General features: G+C 41.7%; 1 protein-coding gene across 6 annotated transcripts in view; it reads right to left on the reverse strand.

Annotated features, from left to right (window-relative positions):
• Positions 1 to 20,312, reverse strand: part of adam11 (ADAM metallopeptidase domain 11) — a 163,081-nt gene that overhangs the window by 89,330 nt on the left and 53,439 nt on the right. For all 6 annotated transcript variants that reach the window (XM_043675211.2, XM_043675210.2, XM_043675216.2 and 3 more), the window contains 2 exons: positions 15,277 to 15,340; positions 1,393 to 1,462 (listed from right to left, as the gene is read on the reverse strand). In XM_043675211.2, the coding sequence (XP_043531146.2) occupies positions 1,393 to 1,462; positions 15,277 to 15,340 (134 nt within the window). The remainder of the gene's footprint in view (positions 1 to 1,392; positions 1,463 to 15,276; positions 15,341 to 20,312) is intronic.

The raw sequence follows: 20,312 nt of genomic DNA on the forward strand, positions 1-20,312 counted from the left end.
TCCTGTTGCTAATTCCACAGTTGCTGTAGTCTCTCTCTCTCTGTTGGTTATCATATTTCAGCTGCTGACGATCTGTATTCTTAAAGTGGCAATCCTTTTCAAAGTGGTAAACACATCTGTCTTCCAAATTTCATTTTCTGGATCATCTCCTCATGATGAAGGTCTCTGCAAGGAATTTTAATCCACAGTGTAGCTCACTATGTGTTGTTGTCCTGGCGCCACTATGGGTATCTTTTGATATCTGCCATAGAGTCATAGAGATGTACAGCATGGAAACAGACCCTTCCGTCCAACCCGTCCATGCCGACCAGATATCCCAACCCAATCTAGTCCCACCTGCCAGCGCCCGGCCCATATCCCTCCAAACCCTTCCTATTCATATACCCATCCAAATGCCTCTTAAATGTTGCAATTGTACCAGCCTCCACCACATCCTCTGGCAGCTCATTTCATACACGTACCACCCTCTGCGTGAAAAAGTTGCCCCTTAGGTCTCTTTTGTATCTTTCCCCTCTCACCCTAAACCTATGCCCTCTAGTTCTGGACTCCCTGACCCCAGGGAAAAGACTTTGTCTATTTATCCTATCCATGCCCCTCATAACTTTGTAAACCTCTATAAGGTCACCCCTCAGCCTCCGACGCTCCAGGGAAAACACCCCCAGCCAGTTCAGCCTCTCCCTGTAGCTCAGATCCTCCAACCCTGGCCACATCCTTGTAAATCTTTTCTGAACCCTTTCAAGTTTCACAACATCTTTCCGATAGGAAGGAGACCAGAATTGCATGCAATATTCCAACAGTGGCCTAATCAATGTCCTGTACAGCCACAACAAACGTCATTTAGAGTGAAAGGTTGTTTTTGGTAGCTCACCAAGTGTGTATGGTCTATCTATTGATCATTTGTAAAGGAGACACTGCCATTGATATGCACAGAAAAGACATTCTTCTTGGTCAATAAGATGTTTATGAAAGCAACAAAAGCAACCACATTACTAGTCAGGCAGTTATTTTGACTGTCAGGAGCTGTACTGAATACATTTGCTCCCCAGACAGTCTAGAACTCATTATCTACACTCACAGACAGTGATATCAATACAAATGGTGGCATTCAACATGATTTGAACATAAATTCCTTCCAAAACATTATTTTATACAACACGTCCTCCAGTACCAACCTATTCTCTGACTGCAAAATTCCTTTATCAAATTGCACCCAATGCTCTAATTGAAAAAATGTTCTTAATCAGAGTTGGGCTGTGCAATGTAACAACTCGATGGCAGCTAGAGCAGAGTGAAACATGACAATGGTCAATTTATATTTCGTCCCCTCTCATTTGACACTAACTCAACTAATGTATATCTGTAGCAGAAAATAGTTTAAGAAAAATTCCTTACCAGATGATGTACATCCCACAGGGATCTCAAACCCAGGAGATCTGTATATAATATGAGGTTGTTGATCATGCTATAAGTAAGAGGAGCACAACAATGTTATATCTGAGCAGTGTCGAACATGTTGAATTAACCCTATAACTTGATGAATCTGAATACATTTCAGGACCCAATTTGAGAAGATCTCTATTTATGTGATTATGCATTCATACATATTTTGCATTCAAAGTGATATTTTGCGTGCAAACATTAAATAATGCACAGCAGGCCATTATTAGATTGTAAGGGTCATTTTCTGCATAATGTAATGTAATGTTAGAGGATAAATGATTCTATTGTTTCACCATCTAACTACTGCAGTGAAATACAATCATAGGAAAACATCTGAAGGAAAAAGCATGCCAGTATTCCGAGGAACCATTCAAAATAAAGCAACTTGTAAACCAGGACAAATTTATCCTAATCCTAATCTAGAAAAATATGAATTTGATCACATTACTGTGTATTGTTGCTGATTAAGTTTTAACATTATCAGAAAGATTTAAGAGTAACTGAAAAGCTTAGAGTCTTGCTCTTATGACTGCAAGGTTTGGATACTTGCAAATCAACTACAAAAGGTCACCACTGGATATCACTATTCACTGGTTTCATTCACTCACAATAGTCTTAAACTGAAATGAACTGTATTTGACCAGAATGATAGTATGAGTTATCAGGAACAAACTTTGCATTCTGATCTAAATCAGAACATTGACAAAAATAGAACTGAGGTAATTTTACTCTATGTTGAAGAACTAATGTCACATTAACACTGTTATTTGCTTAATTAGTTGTTACAATTTTAGGCATGCTTACACCATTTTTTAAATCCTAATTTATGTGAAAAGTATATTGGAGCTAAAACTCAGTTGGCTCAAAAAACATCTGTCACAAAACACTGAAATAGATTGAAGAAAATGTATATTTTACAATCGATGTATGGAACTTCCTGAAAATACAACATCTAGCCTAAATAAAAATTCAGCTACACCATTCTGTGTTATCTGCCATCCTCACTGCCTCGTTTCCTGCTCCCCTTGTGGCTCCTCTAAGGCAGCTGGTGGAATTTAAATTCAAATCAATAAGTCTTGGTATTTCTGTTCCAAACTCTCATGTAAAACTATATGCAATTTAAATAAAAGAGTATTTACAGTTTGGTGCACCTGAAACAAAAATTGCCTGCACTTCCTCCTCCCAGACAATCAGTCTGCAGTCTTAACCTATGAAAACACTGGAAAAACACTAGTAATTTGTACTAAATTCAAAATGATATATGTTTGCCAAGGTGGAGTCTGACAATTTGGAGAAGAGTGAAACATTAACTGTTTTCCTGGCCACAGATGTTGCTAAACCCTCTGACTTTCCCCAGCACTTCCTAATTTTATTTAGAGTCTGTCAGTTGTTGAATTCCTAAAATTATACCGCAGATACAGCACACAAGTATAAGTACATCAAATAAGTACACCACAACTTTCACATAAAAATATCTCACATCAATTCTCAAGAGGCCTGAAGAAATTGGAGCAATTCACCAGCTAGTAAAATAAAAACTATTTCTCTTGTCAGATGGTATTCTGAAATGAAGTAGTGCAGAATGAGTGGGAGCAAGAATCTCTTTCTAGGCAAAGTTCTAACATCACTGAAAAGTAACAGCAGCACAGATGGACAATTACGTAATTTTCAAATTGACAGCAGTTCAAAACAGAATTATAATTGTTCAAAGTGTAGCCATTACTTTAAATGAATTACCACTTCACTTAATATAATAAAGGAATTGGATAGATTGTGTTAAGCACTTGCACGTAATTACTTAACATAATACGACATGAGTCAGCACAAAATGGGAGCGCCATGAAACTACCACACTGCAGGAAGTGGGGACAGAAAAGTGTAAAATACATAATGTCACTTTGCAAGGGACTTTATAATACTTACCCATGGCATGTGGCCACATCAGAAATAAACCAAAATTATATTACAGCAAGGGTGATAGTGTAGTAATATTTTTTTTGAAAAAGAAGATAGCAGGTGCTATCAAATGAAAAGTACTAAATTAACAATACATTGACTTTGAGAGACTTTGATATTTGCTTCACTTTGCAAACAACTAATCAGTTAAACTACTGGAATATTCCAATTGTCAATATGCTCAATTGTGGACCATAATTCTCTTTTCTGAGGGTACCCTGGGAATGACCAACAATATGAAGCACATGCATTTTGGACACGTAAAGTTTAGATCAGAGTGGTGCTGGAATAGCACAACAGGTCAGGCAGCATCCAAGAAGCAAGAAAATCGACGTTTCGGGCAAAAGCGCTTCATTCCTGACAAAGGGCTTTTGTTCAAAACGTCGATTTTTCTGCTCCTCGGCTGCTGCCTGGCCTGCTGTGCTTTTCCAGCACCACTCTGATTTAAACTCTGGGTTCCAGCATCTGCAGTCCTCACTCTTGCCCATTCTGGACACATAGCTGTGTCTTCTCCCACTCAAAACATTTTAGTACTATTCCTGCCTCCAAAGAAGCTGAGATGCCCAGCATTTTGTTATTATCCTTTATTTGAAACACAGGCATGTTGCTAAGCCTGTTGAGTTTCTCCAGCACTTCCTGTTTTTATTTAGGGTCTCACAGTTGGTTAATTTTCTAATTCACCATATTCTTTGGTGACACTGACTAAATTCCTCTGAGTACATCGTTGCAATGGAAGTGGGCCAGTTGGGAAATATTCTGTGTATCATGTTTTGAAGTAGGAAAGACTGAAAAGTGACTGGCAAAATGATGGAAAAGGGAATCCCAGGAAAATGTATGAGTCTGCAGGAACTGATGATGGATTCAGCACCTCCATCTCCCTGTAGGATATATCTGAAATTGGAAGTGATGCAGTGTGTACTGGTTGGAAGGAGAATTGGCCCTCTCTGAAATTTCATGGCAGTCTCACCATATTGCACATATACCGGGAGAAGGAGCCAAAGATCAAGTCCTCAAATCCATTCCTATCTGAGGGTGTTCATTCAGGCTGAGTTAGGCCGTTAGGAGCATATATTAAACCTGTTCAATGCTGCCTACCTCTGCACATTTCACCATCTTGCAGCATAAAATCTTTTCCATAGTTTTGATGTCTTATTCTGATTGCTATGCATTCAAAATTCAACCTTAAACTAAACTCTTCTTTATCTTGAGTATGATCATTGCCACCATCTTACATCATTCTGCTCACCCATCTCTCTTGTCCTCACTAACCTACTTCTTGTCATCCCAATGAAGAGTGACCAATAGGAGGAAACCTGGCTGGAGCAGAAGAAGGAATCCAGGGACATCAAGGTCAATTGTGTCATCTCTGTTACTGCTTTAGTCTACATGAATCAGGTACCATTGCCTGTTTCAGCAACAGAGAAAAGGCTAAACAACATGCAGTTTTAAAGTATCCATCAAAGCCTCAGGTCACCTCCAAACACTTTACAACTGATTTAGCATTTTTGAAGTGAAAGCAGAAAGTGTTGGAACACTCTGCAAGCCAGGCAGCATCTGTGGAGAGAGAGGTGGAGTTAACCTTTCAGGTCAATGACGTTGAAGGATTATGCTACTTGATCCACTAAATGTTCCAACACTTCGTCTTCACTGTGGATTTCTAGTCTCTGTTATGTATGAAATATGGGAGCACTTTACACATCTGTCTAATGTTGCTTGAGGTACTTATATCCACTTGGAATTCACAATCTTCCAGCTAAGAGATGGCAGCCGTCCCAAATGAATCACAGCAGAAAGTGTTGAGGATGAGACCAAACACCCTCAAAATATATTAAGAAAACTAAACTCTAACTTTTCCTTATTTTAAAGGCAAGTGCCAGGCATTGCATTCTGGATGAAACTTGATTGGCCAAACTACCAGTCTCTAAGCAAAACACACTTTATTCATATACTATAGACAAAAGACAACAAAAAAAAAGAAATTGGAATAACTTCAACTCTACCGGAAAACTTAAAAGAATGACAAAACTTTTAACTACTGAACAGTAACTGTTCCAATAATAGCAACATCTTATAAACACACCCTTGGCAAAGGCAAATTCAGTAAAACAGATCGTCTCACATGCAATTCTAACAGCAAGAAGAGAATCGCCCAGCTTTTAGCTGTAACCGAGAGACGGAAAACATCTTCAGCATGAAGCTTCAAGACTCCAGCTTTTGCAACAGACTTCCAGCTCGGCGAACAGAACCACAGCAACGAGCACCCGAGCTACAAATCTTCTCACAAACTTTGAACTCCAGCAACTGCTACTGAAAAACTAAAACTAGAAATTCTGGTTCTGTGGGAGTCTGACCCCACCCATTCAGGCTGCTTCTATTGTTCCAATGTGTAAAAGAAACTTCAGGCCTCACAAGCTGCTTATTTTACTGGCTCTGCACAGATTGCCCTCTACCTCTCTCTCAACCTTTCTTCATAATAAACCAGACAATGTACACCTCTTAAAGCCATAGTTTTGTCACAAAAGGGAGAGGAGGGAGCTGCATTTTAAGAATACTGAGCTTCTAACCATGTGGTTAGAAGGCAGTCTTAAAACTTCAGGCTACAAGGATGGTTTCATAAGCAATACATAACACTGAGAATTATTTTTTTTAAAATGCACAGGCTAACACACCCCTTGAAACTAACTTGGCTGAGATATGCATTGGCTCCTAGTAATTTCAGCAAATGCAAACCACTCAGTCTTGTTTGTAAGGTACCCATTTTCTTGCTGTTTGCATACCTATTTTCAATTATCTAAACTTAAAAGCCACCATGGCTGAACACAATCCATTAGAAGTTATAAAATATAAATTGCCCCCAGCAAAAAGGAATTTATTCTCATTAAAGGCCATATTTTCTCTCTGCACTCCTCCATTCAATTAACTCTTGGAAGTTAGCGGAAAGCTGCATTTCCTCAAACAATTAACATAAGTCATATCCAGATCAGCAACTACAATTTCAGCGAATATCTCAGTTCAAAATCTTAGGGCAGGATTTGGAGATGCCGGTGTTGGACTGGGGTGTACAAAGTTAAAAATCACACAACACCAGGTTATAGTCCAACAGGTTTAATTGGAAGCACACTAGCTTTCAGAGCATCACCGACTATCATCTGATGAAGGAGCGATGCTCCGAAAGCTAGTGTGCTTCCAATTAAATCTGCTGGACTATAACCTGGTGTTGTGTGATTTTTAACTTAGTGGCAGGAAATTGATTTAAAATGCAGGAAAAAAACTGGTGTCATCTTACTTCTGACATGGTATCGCCTTGAGCTTCCCCATTGTTTAATGTGGATAAATGTATGGGTTATCCACTTTGGTGGCAAGGACAGGAAGGCAGATTACTACCTAAATGGAATCAATTTAGGTAAAGGGGCAGTACAGAGAGATCTGGGTGTTCTTGTACACCAGTCAATGAAGGTAAGCATGCAGGTACAGCAGGTAGTGAAGAAGGCTAACAGCATGCTGGCCTTCATAACAAGTGGGATTAAGTATAGAAGCAAAGAGGTTCTTCTGCAGCTGTACAAGGCCCTGGTGAGACCACACCTGGAGTACTGTGTGCAGTTCTGGTGTCCAAATTTGAGGAAAGACATTCTGGCTATTGAGGGAGTGCAGCGTAGGTTCACGAGGTCAATTCCTGGAATGGCGGGATTACCTTACACTGAAAGACTGGAGCGACTGGGCTTGTATACCCTTGAGTTTAGAAGACCGAGAGGGGATCTGATTGAGACATAAGATTATTAAAGGATTGGACACTCTGGAGGCAGGAAACATGTTTCCGCTGATGGGTGAGTGCCGAACCTGAGGACACAGCTTAAAAATACGGGGTAGACCATTTAGGACAGAGATGAGGAGACTTCTTTACCCAGAGAGTGGTGGCTGTGTGGAATGCTCTGCCCCAGAGGGCAGTGGAGGCCCAGTCTCTGGATTCATTTAAGAAAGAGTTGGATAGAGCTCTCAAGGATTGTGGAATCAAGGGTTATGGAGATAAGGCAGGAACAGGATACTGATTAAGGATGATCAGCCATAATCATATTGAATGGTGGTGCAGGCTCGAAGGGCAGAATGGCTACTCCTGCACCTATTGTCTATTGTTGTCAACGACAGAGCAAATAATTCACTGCATACTACTCCAATAAAAAGCAAGCTGTATAAATGTAATGTAGATAAACACAACCTTTATTACTAACAAGGTGAAGTCTATTCCTTATTGGACAAACATATGTGTTTCCCACTCAAACAGAACCTTATCCAGCTTCCTTCTATTTGCATGAAATCCATTTTACTGCAGGTACTCGTAACTAGACAGTAATAACACCGCGAATTGGTTAATGCACCCGTCTCTGCCTCTCTCCCTCCACTGAAACTGCCTGACCTGCTGAGTATTTGCAAGCTCTGTTTGTATTTCAGATTTCCAACACCTGCAGTATTTTGCTGTTTTAATCATTCTGCATGTTAAGGTACTATGTTTTGCACACAAAGTGCTATCTGGGAGTCCAGCCAAGTTGACAACATTTGGCAAGTTGTTTCAGTTAGCAGTTGTCAAATCTGATCTCTGGCATTGCAAAGCTTGGGCAATGTCCTTTGTGGAGACTTCTAATTGCATTTCTATTTTTTAGATTAGATTACATTACAGTGTGGAAACAGGTCCTTCAGCCCAACAAGTCCACACCGACCCGCCGAAGCGCAATCCACCCATACCCCTACATTACCCCTTACCTAACACTACGGGCAATTTAGCATGGCCAATTCACCTGACCTGCACATCTTTTGGACTGTGGGAGGAAACCAGAGGTGAGGAAACCGGAGCACCTGGAGGAAAACCCACGCAGACACGGGGAGAATGTGCAAACTCCACACAGTCAGTCGCCTGAGGCGGGAATTGAACCCGGGCCTCTGGCGCTGTGAGGCAGCAGTGCTAACCACTGTGCCACCGTGCCACCCACATTTCTTGTGGGATCTGTCTGGGAGAAGTCTAGGTTCATAGTAATTGGTTTCCTTTGTATTTCCTTCCACTTCATATTGTGCCTTTTCTGACTAACGTGCGCTCTAGTGATGCTTCGTTGCTGTGGTTAGTGATCCTCTGAAGTGACAGCAGTTAGATAGTTCCAGAAGGACCCATGCTGTTTTGTAGTAGCAATGCTGCTCTAGTAATTAAACACTTCAACCATAAACCCAGATCTACATGAATTACGAGACTTGTCGTATTCAAAGCTGTGTTCTACTATCTTGTTCAAAAGGCCGGCAGAAAGAGGAGCATGTGTCTCTCATTAATTTCTAAGCATGATTAGTTCAGGCTTCAGTATGATGTTCCGTAAGGACAACGAACTGGACCATGCACATTCTGCTGCAGATAGTGTTCATTTAGATCTGTTTCCATGCATTCCTTTGGTCTTACTCAGTTATCTGACAGGCTGGGTCTTCCCCTTCCCAATTCACTAATGCTCTTTGTGGAATTTATGGATCTGAAAGCAAACGTGGTTCAAAGAATTAACAGGGGTTTCTCAGGGAATGGATATATGGTTCAACTCTTCCATTCAGGTTGTTTATTTTGATCATGGCTACGTCCTCGAATGTATGCATAATTTGAAAAAGGCCATGCTGGACACGGTGGGCTTTGTCAAACAGCTTTTGGAATATTGTGCAATATCAGGTATTGCATTTTGGTAACCTAGACAAGGACAAGACTTATACAATTAACGGTAGGGTCCTGGTAGTGAGGTACAACAGAGACACCTAGGGGTTCAGGTATGCAATTCTTTGAAGTTTGCGTCACGTATAAGCAGGTGTTCAGCACACTTGCAATGCTCAGGCCTTTGAATATAGGACTTGAGACGTCATGTTGTGGTTGTACAGGACAATGGTGAAGCCTCTTCGAGAGTACTTTGTGCAGTTCTGGTCTCCCTGTTATAGGAAAGATATTATTAAACAGGAGAGGGTTCAGAAAAGATTTACCAGGATGTTGCCAGGAATGGAGGGTTTGAGTAATAAGAGCAGACTGGAAAGACTGGGACTTTTTCACTGGAGATGAGGAGGTTCAGGGGTGACCTTATTGAGGTTTGTAAAATCATGAGGGGTACAGTGAATGACGAGGGTTTTTTTTTCCCCTAGGATGAGGCAGTTCAAAACTAGAAAATATTTGCAGGGAAGTGGGCCAAACATTTTTGTTTAGGAACATGGTCGAAGGGACTGGTTGGACCGAAGGGTCTGTTTCCATGCTGTATGACTCAGCTGTGAATAGGACAGATTCTGTCCTACAAAAGATGTAGACCAGTTCTGGTGATGTTATAATCAAATCTGATTCAGGGCTAACCCATGGCAAAGGCGTCGGAGTGTTCAACATCACACCAGATTGGTAAAAGGATGGACAGGGTCTGGGAGATATCCAGCAGATACAAAGATTTTTTTTTCTCTAGCTAGTTAAAGATAGTTTTATTATTGGACACTTCTGGGATCCTGTGTGCCTGTTCTGAAATCTGTGAAGGGCATGATGTGTAAGGGTGGAGAGTGTAGTGCTAGAAAAGCACAGCAGGTCAGGCAGCATCCGAGGAACAGGAGAATCGATGTTTCGGGCAAAAGCCCTTCATCAGGAATAAGGCTTGAGGGCCGGGGAAGGGTGGGGGAGCTGAGAGATAAATGGAAGGGGGTGGGGCTGGGGAGGAAGGTAGCTGAGAAAGTGATTAGGTAGATGAAGATGAGGGAGAAGGTGATAGGTCAAGAGAGGAGGTTGGAGCAGATAGGTGATAGACAGGTTAGGAGGGCAGTGCCGAGTTGGAGGCTTGCGATTGGGATAAACTGGGGGGAGGAGAAATGAGGAAACTGTTGAAATCTACATTGATCCCATGAGGTTGCAGGGTCGGGTGGTAAAAGTTTGGCGATGGTGGAGGCCCAGGCCCTGCATTTCCTTGGGAGGGAGAGTTGAAGCCATGGGGCAGAGAGGTCGGTTGGTGTGAGTGTCCCAGAGATGTTCTCTGAAAGGATCCACAAGTAGGCGTTCTGTATCCCTGATAGGAGACCACATCGGGTGCAATGGATATAGTAAATGACTTTGGTGGAGGTACAGGTAAATTTCTGTCAGACGTGGAAGGATCCTTTGGGGCCTTGGATGGAGACGAGGGGAGTGGTGTGAATGCAGGCTTTGCACTTCCTGCGGTGGCAGAGGAAGGTGCCAGGAGTGGGGTGTGGGCTAGTGGGAGGCATGGACCTGACGAGGGAGTCGTCGAGGGAATGGTCTCTCCGGAATGCTGATGGGGCGGGGAGGGAAATATGTCTCTGGTGGTGGCGTCCATTTGTGAGGGAGGGAAGTGGCGAAGGATGATGTGATGTATATGGAAGTTGGTGGAGTGGAAAATGAGGACTGGGGTGGGGGGGGTGTGGCCTTTCCATCACCTGAAAGATCTATTTGCTTCACCCTCCTATCACCTTCTCCCTCACCTTCTTTCTCGGCTACTTTCCTCCCACTCCCATCTCCCCCTCCCATTTATCTCTCAGCAGCCCCCGACCCACAAGCCTCATTCCTGATGTTTCTCCTGCTCCTCGGATGCTGCCTGACCTGCTGTGCTTTTCCAGCATGACACTCTCAACTCTGATCTCCAGCATTTGCAGTCCTGACTTTCTCCTCTATGATGTGTAAGGGTGTCAGTCTCCATATCCAGCAAAGTAGTGAGGGCCTAGTACAAAGCCATGACTCTATTGAGACTGGTTGTTTAACATTTGTGCTAGGCGTTATGAAGGTACAGGTCTCCTCCTCGTACAGTCACAGATTCATACAGCAAGAAAATAGAGACTTTGGTCCAACCAGTCCATGCCGAATATAATCCCTCACCAAATTAGTCCCACCTGGCTGCTCCTGGCCCATGTCCCTCCAAACCTTTTCTATTCACGTACTTATCCAAATGGCGTTTAAACAATGTAACTGCACCCACATCCACCACTTCCACAGGAAGCTCATTCCACATGCAAACCACGGGATATTAGAGATACATCAATACTTTCTTGACCTGTGATAGAAACCTTGAGATGTGTGTACTGGGATCTTGAAATAACCTCACAGGGATCTAATTAGTACGATCTGAAATGGACAGATGAGATGATGGGAGTTTGGGTGTGGGGAGTGCTGAAGGGGACGGGTGGTAGAGGCAGAGACGATCAGAGTTCATTTCTCAGACAGCGGCAAAAAACACATTCACGGGATAAAAGATAGAATGACGCTTTTCCTCACGGTCTCTTACAAAACAATCGAAGCTCTGAGCATGCATCGCATTGGGGATCCAAATACACTTCTTCAAAAATATGCTGGGCATTACGGCCAGACTGTGTCTGGCAAAAAACATGCCCAATGAATTTTCTGGCCAGTTCCACCCCATTTACGTGTGATTTTGAGTTAGCCAGAAATCACCCTTTCTCCTCTAAGCGCTTGAGGTATCACAGCCGTTGTCAGCATTATATTGGAGTCATTAATACAGATGACCCTTTCAGGGATCACTAACAAGGTTAGCATTCTTCATTTTTTCCCTGACCATTCAACAATTTTTCTATTTTCCTAAGACCTTCGCAGAGTCTGACAGTCTTAACTCTTACGAAATCTAATCCTGTCTGTATGTCTGCCTGCACTGCAGTAACCTAATTACTATGTCAGTTCATTGCCAAGTCAACACTGCAGTAAATATGAGCTATGACACTAAAGTGACTGTGTTTTCAATGGTTTGCCATACATCTTGATTTATTTATACTGCATGCTGGAGAGTCTTGTGTTAGTTACTAAGTTTAACGATGGGTGACAACGATAAAATGGTAAGGCACGTTACTAGGTGCTGTAACATTTAAACTACAATTATAAATAGATCAGCATATTTGGATTTTCAATGTTTAACTGGGTCGAATGTTTGAAAAGATCTGTAGCTCGGGTTGTGGATGAGGTTGTAGATTCGTTCACCGAGCCGGTGTAACTTCTGCACTGACAATGTCACCTAGCGAGGTGACGAAATGTCTGCAGATAAACACAGCAGCTCAGCAATCAAATCCACAATGTCATTTAACTGGCTGTTCTAATAAAAGCATCTGGTAGTATTGCTGTTGTCTGGTGGCACAATTTTAATTCGTAGGCCAGGATCTTCTCCCTGTGAGCTAACTATTTTGATTGGCATTAAAACTGCTTTATTTCAGGAAGAGGGGGCTCAAGTGGACAATAATTAAAGTGAGGCTGAGACTTAGCTATGATTTTATTAAATGGTAGAGGTGGTTCAAATGGCCAAATACTTTCCTCATGTCCTCTTTCTCGTTATCTTATGTTAACCCAGAAACCTATGCACTGTCAATTTGTGTGTGAGGGCTAGATTTGTGTGATACTGGGTAAACTCCACAGGCCTTTAAAAACAACACGTGTAATCCAGATATGGAAATCCTGACCCATTTCTCATAAATCCCAGTATTGTTGGCAAAACGGCATGATCATGCAGGTGGTAAAGCTTGACTCAACAAGGCCATTTGAAGTTAATGCTGAGTTCCAATAAGCAGAAGTCTTGCTGCTCTAATGGCCTCAATCTGTATCATGGGCACTATGATCTTGAGAAGGAAGTGTAAATGCTTATAATGGGTGGTTGGGCTTGTTTGTGTGTCATTATCTGAAGTGACTTAAATTCCAAATCCTTTAGAAATGAAGTTAAATTGCAGCTCTTTTGAGTAAAAAAAAAAGCAGATATCCACTGCCAAGGGAATTGATTAAAAGGCCATTTGTTGTAGCTCAAGGCAAAAAGAAATCATTATTCATCTGTTCTTGCAAATTCAGTGGACTTAATTGTTGCCATTTCTCAAGAACTCTTACTACAACGGAGCTCATTATGATTGCTTGGCTGAGGTTCAAAAGCTTCAAGACTACTTATTTCAGTGGGGGGGGGGCCTCTACATTCAGAGTTTAATTCATGGGTTTAAGAAGCTATTAAAGGATTAGCTGTTTTCAATGTGCTAAGTGAGTAGATCTTTGTTAATTTTGGAAATTATTGAGACTTTGTGAGAATTTTACATTTTTTTTAATGCGCTTTTTTACAATATCAAGTGTGAATGTGAATCTTGAAGATTATTGGAAGTTGGATAACACTCATCTCCACAGGAGATGGTTTGCCTATAGTGGCAAAGGATATATATGAGGAAGGGGCATAGAGGTATTATTGGAAGTAGATAGGAGGTAACTTGAGGGAGGGAGGGAAAAGGGCAAATGGGCTTTTAGTATAACTAGGCCAAAGTCTTAGAGAACCAAGATTGGCCTTCTAATAATTCCTCATTAGCACTCACCCACCTCCAGAAATAGCAAGCTCCCATCCTAGAGATTCAATCCCTGCAGCCCTGAACTGAATTTATGGCAGGTGGGGGCACTTTTATAGAAGACGGTTCTGCCAAGCTGAGAAACTTTCTGACTCAACCTTCCCGCCTCGTTGGCGAAAATCCAGCTCAAAATGTTTACCTGGTTGAGCTTTCAGAATCCTGTGAAATAAGGGAGCCAAGTCTCCAAACAACAATGCAAGATGTTTATTTACAAACTGCTGGAGATTCAAATATCTCAATACATTTTCAGGTGCATCAGACATTCGAATCTCTCGATACATTTTTAACCCAGGGAACTCAGGCATGAGTTCATAAAATCTTCAACAGATTAGGGGTGTGCTGCTGGAGGTTTACCATCTAAAGCTTGTATGCACAGGTAAGCTTCCAGTTGCTTGTTCAGCCAGGATCAGCCTGCTCATTTGGGCCTTGGTATACAGGATTATCCAAAACTGGCTGGGGACAGTTCAGCTTTTCGGTGGCAGATGTACAATAAGCCAGACTACGTGGTCATTCATTACTGAAAGCAGAGCCAAATGGTGAGACAAGCAACATAACTAATCAGTATAGCTAGTGTTGTCTCATCTGCAATATATGTGAACACCATTCTATACTGAGCAGTAATTCCAATAGTGTTGAAACCTTGGATAGATGAACATGCCCCATCAAATGTTATGTCTTGCAGCAGACGGTAACCCAATCTAGGATCGCAATCTTCAACCAATTGAAATGACATATGCAATTCAATTTGCAATATATCAGTAATTTTGATACTCTAGATTTCCAGGTGATACTTTGCTTACTAGACCTACTTGTAATTAATTCCTTACTTCGGATGTTAGCACATGGATCATTCACACATAGATTAGCTGCTGTGAGGACAATGCTCTCCAAGTTGCTGAGTGACAGCTCAGTATAGTCCAGAGACCACCTCCCTTGCTACTTTTTTTTAAACTAATCTCACAGGAGCCAATAAAGTTATTCTGTTAGATGCTAAAAAGGCTAGACAAAGAAGCAGATGTTGATAGTGTGGTGCAGAAAAAGCACAGCAGATCAGGCAGCATCAGAGGAGCAGGAGAATCGACGTTTCGGGTATAACCCTTCATTAGGAATGAGGCTTGTAAGGAAGCAGATGTATTGGGACATATTTCTTGTAAGGCACAAGGTGAACTTATTCTGTTATCACTAAAGCAAGATGAGTACAATCAGAATGACCATGCCATTTCTCAGTACAGTCTCCAAGAACAACATTTGTTATGCAATTATCAAAGAAAGATTTTTCCAGCTCACCATGCTGCACTACTTCAGATCTTACCTTTCAAGGAGACACTCAAAACAATTTGAAAGACAGATTCTTTTACCTACTTGTAATGGCTAGAGCTCCAAAGAAAATATTTTACTGGCACAACATTGGACAGATGGAGAAAGTTATTGAAGATCTGACATGAAGATCTGACATGAAGATCTGACATAAAGATCTGACATAAAGATCTGACATAAAGATCTGACATAAAGATCTGGGCTTACCTGATCGGTTTTGCCGTGCATTACTTCAATAACGTAAGTGAAGTTTCCATCATTAAACACACCACTAGAGAGAAGGAATTCATAGTTAGGTATTAGCTCAAAGTATATTCACAATCCTGACTGATCTCTTGTAGGCTATATGTGTTAGAAATGTTTGCATTAATAGAAAACCTGCTTTTATCTTTAAAACGCAGTCCTTCTTTATAACCTCTATCTGTTTTTTTTAAAATTAGTCATTTCTTTTCCCAGGACCTTTTGTTCCTCCTATAAATCATTTTGGTCACTTCTGTATATCGGCATACACCCACAATGTTGAAATCCATCTTCCCCAGGTACCAACTCTTGATCAAGTATAGCATTTATGTAAACTATATTTTCAATAAATCATTTTATGTTGAAGAGAATCCACAGTGAATTGAGAGATACATCATAATTTACAACCCAAGTAAATAATGTACACTGACTAACAACAGCAAGTGTGGGAGTTCACTCAAAGATCGATTATTCACACTGGTCATATCCTAAATGGCTATAACAGAAGAAACCTATTTTCCCTCATCCTACTTAACTCGTCTGCAGCTTTTCACACAATTGACCGCACCAATTCTTCTCTGGGTTGGAGTTGCTTTATCTGCTAATCATAGCCAGAGAATGAGCTGCACTAGCTTAGAAATATAGATACAAAGGAAAATGGGAGCAGGGGTATATAATTCAAGCATCCTGAGACTGTAAACCCTTGTTTTGGACCCCATGGCCAGAGGAAACATCATCCCTGTATCCAGTCTGTCCAGCCCTGTCAGAATTTTATATGTTTCAGTGAGATATCCTTTTATCCTAAACTCCAGAGAATATCAGCCCTAATCTCTCCTCATAAGACAAAGCTAGCATCCCTGGAAGCAGCCTCTAGAAACTTTGCTGAACTCCCTTTATTGCAAGTAGACCTTTTCTTCGGTAAAGAGACCAAAACTGCACACAACCGTCCAAGTGCTCTCTCTCCCCAAGTCCCTGGACAGCTGCAGTTATATGTTCCCGCTCCTAGACTCAGACCTTCTTGCAATGAATGTCAATGTCCCATTTGCCTTTCTAACTGTGTGCTGCACCTGTAAGCTTGCTTCCAGTGACCCATGTACAAGAATGCTCAGGTCCCTTTGTGTGCCTTTTAAAAGAACATTTTTCAATCTATTTAAAAATTACTCTGTCATTCGGTTTTTCCAAAAACAGACCCTACCATTCAGTTTTCCCAAACTAAGTTGACAACTTCACACTTAGCCAAGTTATACTGCATCTGTCATGCACTAGCCCACTCACTCAATTGGTCTAAATCACCTTGAAAGTTCTTTTTACATCTTCCTCGCTACTCACAATCTCACTCTGTAGTCATCTGTAAATTGTAAAATATTACATTTGATTCCCATCTAATCTATTGATATATGCAATGAACAGGTACGGACCAAGAACTGACTCCCACTTCTCACAGGGTAAAAACAATGACTGCAGATGCTGGAAACCAGATTCTGGATTAGTGGTGCTGGAAGAGCACAGCAGTACAGGCAGCATCCAAGGAGCTTCGAAATCGACGTTTCGGGCAAAAGCCCTCCCACTTCTCACAGCCTTCCACTCTGGGAAAAAAACTATTTATTACTAATCTCAGTTTCCTGTCTATGAACTAGTTTTCAATCCATGCCAAGTATAATACCGCCAAGTATATTACCACCAACATTATGTGTTTTGATGTTGCCTACTAATCTCTTCCGTGGAACTTCATCTCAGGCTTTCCAAAAAGCTAAAGAGACCACACTGACGGAATGTCCATCATTAATTCTACAAGCCACATCATCAACAGACTCTAGTAGGTTTATCAAAACATGATTTCCCTTTCTTAATTCCATACTGACATTGTGTAACATTGTTGTGTTTTTCCCTGTCCTGTTAGCACATCCTCCATAATGGAGTCCAGCATTTTCCCTTCCACTGATGTTAGGTTAACCAGTCTGTAATTCCCAGTTTTCTCCCCCATTCTTTTTCAAAAAAATATTACTATTGCAGTTACATCTGCCCCTCCAATCTGCTGAGATTGTTCCAGAATCTACAGAATTTTGGAAGATGACGAACAATGCACCCATACTTTCCAGCTCCATCTACTTTATCTACCTAAATTCTAAACTTCTCCCAATCCTTTGGCTTGTTATCTTTTTCTAGCAACTTTATATGAATCCTCATTAGATCTAATGCTATTCTTTGTTTCTTTTGTTACCCATAGTTAGAATAATTTCCTTTTGTATAATTTTTGCAACACGTATTTATTCTTCAAATATTAACCTATCTAATTAAGGTCAGGAGAAAGTGAAGACGGCAGATGCTGAAGATCAGAGTCAAAACATGTGGCACTGGAAAAGCACAACAGGTCAGGCAGCATCCAAGCAACCCCACCGCCCTGTGGTCAACCACTTCAACTCCCCTTCCCACTCCACCAAGGACATGCAAGTCCTGGGCCTCCTCCACCACCAAATCCAATCCACCCAACACCTGGAGGAAGAACACCTCATTTTCCACATTAGGACACTACAACCACACGGCATCAACTTCGATTTCACCGATTTCCTCATCTCACTGCCCCCCCCACCTCATCCCAGATCCAACCCTCTAACTTGGCACCGCCCTCTCAAACCGTCCTACCTGGATCCAACACCCCACCCCCCTCAGCCCAATAGCAACAGAGACACGGAGGAGCAGATTGGGAAGCAGATTTTGGAAAGGTGCAGAGATAACAGGGTTGATGTCATGAGTGAATTCAACTTCCCTAATACTGATTAGAACCTCTTTTCTGCAAATAGTTTGGATGGCACAGATTTTGTCAGGTATGCCCAGGAAGGATTCCTGGCTCAATACATAGATATGCCAACTATAGGGAAGGCCATATTGAATTTAATGTTTGGCCTCTGCTTCATCCATCCCCCCCATATTTTGTCACATAGCACTGGCTTCAACCTTGGTCATTCACAGCTCCTAATCTCCCTACAATCTCTCCATGCACAGTCATTATCACCTCTTTATTGCTACCTTTGCTTCTGGAGCCATGACTCACCTTCTCTCAGCCCAGTATAAATACCTCCCTATTTCTCCCTTTTTTTAGCTTTGACAAAGAGTCAGTTAGACTCAAAACGTCAGCTCTTTTCTCTCCTTACATATGCTGCCAAACCTGCTGACAATTTCCAGTGTTTTCTCTGTTAGTCTTACATCAGTGGTGAACAAATTATTGGAGAGGACTCTGACAGACAGGATTATGATTATTTGGAAAAGCATAGCTTGATTAGAAATAGTCAGCATCACTTTGTGAGGGGAAGGTCATGCCTCACAAGCCTTATTGAATTCTTTGAGGACGTGACAAAATATATTGATGATAGTAGAGCAGTGCAGATGGTGTATATGGATTTTAGCAAAGTGTTTGATAATGTTCCCCATCGTGGGTACACTCAGAAAGTAAGGAGGCATGGGAAACAGGGAAATTTGGCTGTATACAGAATTGGCTGGCCAGATATGACACAGGGTGGTAGTAGATAGAGACTATTCAGCCTGGAACTCAGTGACCAGTGGAGTTCCACAGGGACCTGTTCTCGGACGTCTGCTCTTTGTGGTTTTTGGAAAGGATTTGCATGAGGAAGTGGCAGGGTGGGTTAGTAAGTATGTCGATGGCACGAAGGTTGGTGGAGTTGTGGATAGTGTGGAGGGCTGTTGTAGGTTGCAACACGATATGGACAGGATGCAACGCTGGGCTGAGAAGTGGCAGATGGAGTTCAACCTGGAAAAGTGTGAAGGGATTACAGGGTTAAAGGTCGGTTTCTAGGCAGTGTGGAAGAACAGAAGGATCTTGCCGTACACATCCACTGATCCCTCCAAGGGCAGAAATGGTGATTACAAGGAGGAATAATTTTAAAGTGATTGGAAGAAGGTTTAGTGAAGATGTCAAAGGTAGGGTCTTTATGCAGAGAGTGGTGGGTGCTTGGAATGTACTGCCAGCGGTGGTAGTAGAGTCAGATACATTAGGAACATTTAAATGACTCTTGGATAGGTACATGGATGATAGCAAAATGAAAGGTACGTGGGTTAGTTTGATCTTAGAGTGGCATAAAAGGTTGGCTCAACATTGAGGGCCGAAGGACCTGCGCCATGCTGTACTGTTCTATGTCTCTTCACAGATACTACCAGATCTGTTGAAGTTCTCCAGCAATTACTTTATTTTGTTGAGTAGCATTTTTAGAGAGCCAATGGAGTGAATTATGTAACATGACAGCAACCCATCTGTTACTCTACAATGTGTGTATGCGTGTAGAATTTGTGTGTGTGTAGACTGTGTCTATTGGGCATCCCAGTATCAGTGATGGACAATTTATCACCATATTTACATCAATTTCTCATTGGAACATCAAAACTAGTAACAGTAGGAGGCCATTTGGCCCTTCAAGCCTGCCCTGCCATTCAATATGATCATGGACTATCCTCTACCTCTATGCCCTATTCCTACTGTCTCTCCAAATCCCTTGATTTCATTAAAATCTAAAAATATATCAATCCTCTAAACCCTTCCTGTTCCTATACCAATCCACATGCCTTTTAAAATGTTGTAATTCACCATTCCTCAGGCAGCTTGTTCCATACACGCATCACCCTGTGTAACAAAGTTTGCCCTCAGGTCCTTTTTGCAAGCTAGGTGGATTAGCCATGTTAAGTGCAGGGTAACAGGGATAGAGTTGGGGGTCAGGTCTGAATGGCATACTCTTTGGAGGTTTGGTGTGGACTCAATGGGATGAATGGTCTGCCTCCACACTGTAGGACTTCTATGATTCTGCTGCAGCATTTTCTGCCAGTCAGCCACCTTTGCAACTCGGCTGGATGTTGAGAAATACAAATGCTAAAGAGGTCCTGCTATCAAACACAACAGGATCTCAGTGCTCCAATCACATCCATGCTTTCTCCTTGCATGTGTATCTCCCTGTCCCTCCACCCAATAGACATAAACAGCCAAAGCCTTTGTGGCA

This window comes from Chiloscyllium plagiosum, unplaced genomic scaffold (genome assembly GCF_037043375.1).
Source record: "Chiloscyllium plagiosum isolate Xiang-an unplaced genomic scaffold, Cpla_swu_hap1 HiC_scaffold_32, whole genome shotgun sequence".
Classification (NCBI taxonomy): Eukaryota; Metazoa; Chordata; class Chondrichthyes; order Orectolobiformes; family Hemiscylliidae; genus Chiloscyllium; species Chiloscyllium plagiosum.